The 7679-nt window shown below is 38.1% G+C and overlaps 1 protein-coding gene across 1 annotated transcript in view; it reads left to right on the forward strand.

The window, feature by feature from the left end:
- Positions 1-6552, forward strand: part of AKR1D1 (aldo-keto reductase family 1 member D1) — a 133622-nt gene extending 127070 nt beyond the window's left edge. The window contains 2 exon segments of the mRNA XM_077850069.1: positions 2099-2181; positions 4341-6552. Coding sequence (XP_077706195.1) covers positions 2099-2181; positions 4341-4383 — 126 coding nt within the window. The 3' untranslated portion in view covers positions 4384-6552.
- The last annotated feature ends 1127 nt before the right edge of the window (positions 6553-7679 follow it).

A 7679-nucleotide genomic window follows, 5' to 3' on the forward strand; every position in this document is an offset into this window, starting at 1 on the left:
CTGACAGGTATGAAGTAGTATCTCATCATGGTTTTGATTTGTATTTCCCTGATGATAAGTGATGTTGAGCATATTTTCATGTGTCTGTTGGCCATCTGTATGTCTTCTTTGGAAAAATGTCTACTCACGTCTTCTGCCCATTTTTTAACTGGATTTTTTTTTTTTTTTTTTTAGGTATCAGGTCTTACAAGTTCTTTATATATTTTAGATACTAACCTTTTATCAGACACGTCATTTGAAAATACCTTCTCCCATTGCATAGGCTGCCTTTTAGTTTTAATGATTGTTTCCTTTGATGTGCAGAAGCTTTTTATCTTGATAAAGTCGTAATAGTTCATCTTTTGCTTTTGTTTCCCTTGCCTCTGGCAATGTGTCTAGTAAGAAGTTGCTATGGCCAATATCAGAAAGGTTACTGCCTGTGTTCTATGGTTTTGATGGTTTCCTGTCTCACACTTAGGTCTTTCATCCATTTTTTAAGAAAGATTTTATTTATTTATTCATGAGAGAGACATAGAGAGAGGCAGAGACATAGGCAGAGGGAGAAGCAGGCTTCCTACAGGGAGCCTGATGCAGGACTTGATCTCAGGACCCCAGGATCACAACCTGAGCCAAAGGTGGATGCTTAACCACTGAGCTACCCAGGTGCCCCAGGTCTTTCCCCCATTTTGAATTTATTTTTATGTATGGTGTAAGAAAGTAGTCCAACAAAATACCATTTGCTGAAGAGACAAATTTTTTCCATTGGATATTCTTTCCTGCTTTGTTGAAGAATAATTGACCATATAGTTTTGGGTTTATTTCTTGGTTTTCTCTTCTGTTCCATTGATCTATGTGCTTGTTTTTGTGCCAGTACCATATTGTCTTGATGAGTACAGCTTTGTAATATAGCTTGAAGTCTGGAATTCTGATGCCCCCAGCTCTACTTTGCTTTTTCAAGATTGCTTTGGTTACTCAGGGTCTTTCTTTTAATTTGGGGTCTTTTGTAGTTCCATACAAATTTAAGGATTATTTGTTCTAGCTCTGTGGAAAATCTTTTGCTGATAGGGATTACATTGAATGTATAGATTGCTTTGGGTGGATTAAACATTTTGACAATATTTTTCTTCCAATCTATGAGCATGGAATGTTTTCCCATTTCTTTCTGTCATCTTTGATTTCTTTCCTAAGTGTTCTCTGGTTCTCAGAATATAGATTGTCCCTCACTTTGGTTAGGTTTATTCCTAGGTATCTGACAGTTTTTGGTGCAATTGTAAATGGGATTGGTTCCTTTATTTCTCTTAATACTGCTTCATTATTGGTGTATAGAAATGTAACAAATTTCTGGGGCACCTGGATGGCTCAATCGGTTAAGTGTCTAATTCTTGGTTTTAGCACAGGTTGTGACCTCAGGGTTCTGAGACTGAGCCCTGCATTGGGCTCCTCACCCAATGCAGTTTGCTTGTCTCTCTTCCTCTGCTCCTCCTCCCACTTTTTCATGTATCAATTCTAACAATTTTTTAGTGGAGTCTTTTGGTTTTTCTACAGAGTATAATGTCTGCAAACAGTGAAAGTTTAACATCTGTCTTGCCAGTTTGGATGCCTTCTATTTCTTTTTATTGACTGATTGCTGAAGCTAAAACTTCCACTACTATGTTAAATAACAAAAGTGAGAGTGGTCATACGTTTTGTTCCTGACTATAGAAGGAAAACTCTCAGTTTTTCCCCTTTGAGGATGATATTAGCTGTGGGTTTTTGTTTATGGCCTTTATGATATTGACGTATGTTCTCTCAATCCCTACTTTGTTGATGGTTTTTATCCAGAATGGATGCTGTACTTTGTCAAATGCTTTTTCTGCATCTATTGAGAAGTTCATAAGGTTCTTATCCTTTCTTTTATTAATGTGGTGTATCACATCGATTGACTTGTGAATATTGAATTACTCTTGTAGCCTAAGAATAAATCCCCACTTGGTCATGGTGAATAATTATTTTAAACATGTTCATAAGAAAAAAAAGATGCTCATAAATTTTTGAGAGGATCTTACTACTGGCCTCATTCCCTGATCCCAAGCTTGACCCATTTCCTACATTCAAAAATGTCTTATTTCTGTTATTTCAGATCTTTGACTTTTCTCTCACTGAAGAAGAAATGAAGGACATTGAGGCCTTGAATAAAAATGTTTGCTTTGTGGAGATGCTCATGTGAGTCCAGGGGACCATTCATCAAATACTACCCAGTGGTACTGGATAGGCCCATAGAAATCACAATGGTAAAGCCAGTGGGCAGCGTCTGGGTAAATTACTTTTACTCTAGGAATTTCCTACATGCCACAGTTTTATTTAAAAGATTTCTGGTATTAAAAAAAAAAAAAAGATTTCTGGTATTCATGACATCCCTTGACTTAGGTTAAGGCATGGCAGGCCAAATACCTTGATGAGAATTAAGTCATAGTGTATATACGTTAATATAACAGCAACACGAATACTCGAACTTATTTATTTTTTCCTAAAAATCAAAGTGATGCACAATTTAGAGCGAAGTTATCAACAAAAATGAAAGAGACATGGGAGTAAAGTAGAAAGAGTGCCACATTAGAAGTGAAGAACCTAGGGTTTTAGGCAAATGCCTGCCTGTAAGATGTGGAGCTTCTAATTCCACCTATTAGCTGACTTCCCACAAGCAAAATTCCTTACACTCCTTCAAAATGTTGCTAAATTCAGCTAATCAACTGAATTAGCCCTTTATTCTCTAAATAGTATAGAGCCTTTAAAATAACAAAAGACTAGTTCATACATATATGGTTCTCATAGATATATATAGATAGATACATACATACATATATTGGTGTATACACTTTTCTTTCTCTTTATTCATTAGTATATCCAGTTTTTGAAATCACCTGGACAGTAATCTGTTTGTAATCTCCTCTTTAAGTGAGCATTTGGAAAATGCTCATTAGGTTAATTCATACAGCTTGAACACTAACCTTATTGGTCCCACTATTTCTCATGAGTCAGAAAGCACACTGACAATGCTAATACCAAATTTCTGAATCAATTTCTGAATTAATACAACAGCCGCCTAATGTTAATTTTCTAGAGTAAAACATTATTCAACATCAAAAGGTACCACTAAGCTTTGGAAACAGAAAGGTAAACACAAACACAAACACACCAACACTTAATGGTTAATTAATAGCTCTTGAAGATAAATTATTTCAATTGAATAAATATCATTAAATTAAAAAGAGATAGTAAGAGACAATCAAGCTACCAATGTACTGATTTTTTTATGGTTAATTGGTGAAATTATTTAGTTTGACATTTGACATATTTAATACCTAATTCCCGCAACAAATGGGGATATAACGCATAAGAAATAACTAGATAAATCAGCAAGGAGAAACAAACATTAGGCCTCATTGATTAAAAAAAAAAAATGTACCACTTAGGGATGTTAGGCTATGATTCTTCTCTGTTTTTCATCCAGTTGATCTCTAACATTGAAGAACCTTAATTTGTTTTCTTTTTTTTTTTAAGTTTTTATTTATTTATGATAGTCACAGAGAGAGAGAGAGAGGCAGAGACACAGGCAGAGGGAGAAGCAGGCTCCATGCACCGGGAGCCTGATGTGGGATTCGAGCCCGGGTCTCCAGGATCGCGCCCTGGGCCAAAGGCAGGCGCCAAACCGCTGCGCCACCCAGGGATCCCATGTTTTCTATTTTAATTAAAGCTCATAGTACTTGCAGAGAACTGAATTTTAAACATGATCCATGGAAGGCACAACACACACTAGTCCTTTTTTATTGACTATTCCATCACTGTTATTTGATAGGTTCATGATCATCATCATTATCATGGAAACTTAAATTCACGTTTCTAGATTTCAAACTTTCAATTCTCAAGAGGTCCAGTGAGAAGGACAGGTAAAAACTCTGGAAAGAAAGTGATACTGATGGGTAATAGAACTTTGAAGAGAAACACATATGTGGATCATTGACATGGAAGGCAGCCTGTGTCAAAACAGCAGAGGGAAGGAAGGAATTGAGAAGGGGCACAAAAACCCATGGGCAGTCATTTCTCACTTCCTGTGCTTTTGTTCTGAGCAAAATGTTGATGTGGAGGCAGCCAGCCTTCCATCACACACACACACTTACTCAAGTACACACACACTACTGTCCAGAGCTTCAGTAAAACATGTTGGCTTGCGGGAAAACAGAGGAGACTGGGTGAGAAACAGAGAGGGAGGACTAGGGGAGAAAGGGAAGGGCCAGTGAAACTGTCAAAGGAGGCTAGTAACGCATACAGCTGTGCAATGTTTGCAAGTGAACTTTTTCCCTTTCGGGAATTTGTTTTGACAGGTGGTGTGATCATCCTGAGTACCCATTTCATGATGAATACTGACTTCAGAATGCTCCTGAATTGATTTTTCCCTCCCATGCATGCCAGAACCTTGGGTTGGGTGGTTCCTCCAGATGTAGAAATTTAAAAAGTTTTACTCTCTTTAGATAAAGTGATGATGTTAACATGCTTAAGTTTTGTGCCATGTAAATGACTTTGGCTTAGGTATGTGAAGAAAAAAATATGTTTAAATCTGTTGAAATAATTATTTGGAAACTATAAGCTTGGATCAAAGCCTTCTGGATTCCAGATAGAAAAATATTAGGCTTTAGAAAAGACTTCAGAGGCAATGTGTGAAGATAAATAACTCTTGAATGTGAGCACTGCCATTGGTAGTCTGAGTTGCTTACTTTAAGCAGTAAACTGGGCAACAAAGAGGGTGGTGAAGTAGTGCATGCCTGTGCTAGCAGTGACCTTGATGATTTGGACCATTGACTGTAACACAGACACAGCCAAGATAAGATCCACACTTGAATTATTAACAAGGACATGATTTCTGCACCTTGTATAATGAGAAAGAGCTAAGCATAGAAAAGTCTTAAAATAGAGCTAATTCAATAATCACAGTGGTCAGCAAGGACATAATGACTTGGTTGTTGTTTGTTTCCATCCCATGTGTGTTCTTTTAGCTTTTACCCACTCTAAGGGATGGTTAATGGCTGGCTCTCTCTGCATGCTTTCAAGGGCCTGAGCATAAACATAACTGGTGATCCATACTTACACTGCCTATCACTCTTGCCTTACTCATCATACAACCACTATTATATGAAGTAGCTTGAGACAATCAACAATCAACATACACAAATAAAACTCTGAACCACAAAATAATCCAAAGATGACTATTTTTTTAAGTAGGTTCCATGGTCAGTGTAGAGCCCAATACAGGGCTTGAACTCACGACTCTAAGGTCAATACCTGAGCTGACATCAAGAGCCAGACATTTAACTGACTGAGGCACCCAGGTGCCCCCAAAGATAACTATTTTAAAGGAAGGAATTTTAAAAGGAGGTGTTAGGGGTGCCTGGCTGGCTCACTTGGTGGAGCATGTGACTTTTAATCTCAGGGTTGTGAGTTCAAGCCCCATGCTGGGTACATAAAAATAAAATCTTTAAAATAAAAATAAAATAAAAATAAAAAGGCTTCATAAAATATTATACTTAGGGGATGCCTGGGTGGCTCAGCAGTTGGGCCACTGCCTTTGGCCCAGGGCATGATCCTGGAGTCCTGGGATCAAGTCCCACATCGGACTCCCTGTGAAGAGCCTGCTTCTCCCTCTACCTATATCTCCACAGCTCGCTCGCTCTCTGTGTCTCTCATGAATAAATAAATCTTTTAAAAAAAAGATATTATACTTAGGACTTTGAAAGTATTATTAAAATAACTATGTGAATTTCAAGAAGTAGCAAGTTCTCAAAAGAACATTGGTAATTTTTTTTAAAGATTATTTATTTATTCATTCATAGAGACACAGAGAGAGAGAGAGAGGCAGAGACACAGACAGAGGGAGAAGCAGGCTCCATGCAGGGAGCCCGACGTGGGACTCAATCCAGGGTCTCCAGGATCACGCCCTAGGCTGCAGGTGGCGCTAAACTGCTGCGCCACGGGGGCTGCCCGAACATTGGTAATTTTACTGCATGTAAATTTTTAATTTTTGAGTATGAAGATTATTAGAATTCTGTAATAGAGATCTACCAATTTTCAATTCAACCAGAGCAATGGGGATCCCTGGGTGGCGCAGTGGTTAAGCGCCTGCCTTTGGCCCAGGGCGCGATCCTGGAGACCTGGGATTGAATCCCACGTCGGGCTCCTGGTGCATGGAGCCTGCTTCTCCCTCTGCCTATGTCTCTGCCTCTCTCTCTCTCCCTCTGTGTGACTATCATAAATAAATAAAAATTAAAAAAAAAAAAACCAGAGCAATGTATTTTTTCATTCATATTAAGTCACTCTCATAGGGTAAGAGAGTTTTTCAAAAATTATGTTTTTCCAAGACCAATTGCTTACAGATGATCTTCAGTGACCTGAAAACACACATTTCTGAGAAATCAGCACTTGAAGAAAATTTGATCTCTACTCTCTGTATCTACTGATTCTAATGTAATGCTGTTCTCTGGAAAATATTTTGCTTACAACAAATAATAAAATGTGATGATTTATTGAACCACACAAATCTCCATTTTGTTGCTAATGACAGAGGGAGGGGAAAATCATCTGAATTCAATTCAATTGAAAGACTTTGAAGTTCTTACTCTACATTTAGCGGGAAACAGGAGGAAAAAAAGAGTATCATAGTGCATTAACAGAAACTTAAGCCCTGTTCCCTGTTATCAAATGTCTTCAAAATATTTGGGGGGAGGCTGGTGTGAAGGAGAGTTCATATTGTTGAAACCACATTTAAAAGATAGGTATTGGGAAAGGGTTTTACCACTTCACAGGGGGAAAAATATTTCCAAGGGTTAGAGGAGGGGAACTCTACCTTAGTTACACAGAGATGAGGAGAAAGGGTTGAAGACAGAAAATGGGAAGTTCAGGAAATAGTGACAATCTGATATGAGTTTCTGCATGTCACCTCTCCCTCCACTCTCACCCCTCACAAGCTTCCCATCTATTTTGGGATACATTGTGTTCCCGCCTCTCCAAATTCAAAACTTAGAGTCCTAGCCCCTAGCACCTCAGAATGTGACCTTATTTGGAAATATGGTCATTTCATATGTAATTCGTTAAGATGAGGTCATAATGGAAAAGGGTGACCCCTGATGCAATAAGACTGGTACCTTATAACAAGGGGAAATTTGGACACAGATAACATACAGGGAGAACACCATGTACATAACAAGACAGAGGTCAGAGTGATGCTTTAAATTATTTGTTCCTGGGGTGCCTGGGTGGCTTACTACTAATTGAGCATCTGCCTTTGGCTCAGGTCATGATCCCAAAGTCCTGGGATCAAGTCCCACATTGGGCTCCCTGCAGGGAGCCTGATTCTCTCTCTGCCTATGTCTCTGCCTCTGTATGTGTGTATGTATGTGTGTCTGATGAATAAATAAATAAAATCTTTTAAAAATATAAATAAATTATTTGTTCGTTATATAAAATAACAGAAAGGAACTCTTTGATAATAATACAATGATAGTAAATCTACACATGCATTATTGAACAGATCATCAACAAGGAAACAAGGGCTTTGAATGACATACTGGACCAGATGGACTTAACAGATATGTTGAGAGCATTCCGTCCTAAAGCAGCAAAATACACATACTTTCAAAGTGCACTTAGGACATTCTCCAGAATAGATCACA

Source organism: Canis aureus, chromosome 15, assembly GCF_053574225.1.
Source record: "Canis aureus isolate CA01 chromosome 15, VMU_Caureus_v.1.0, whole genome shotgun sequence".
Classification (NCBI taxonomy): Eukaryota; Metazoa; Chordata; class Mammalia; order Carnivora; family Canidae; genus Canis; species Canis aureus.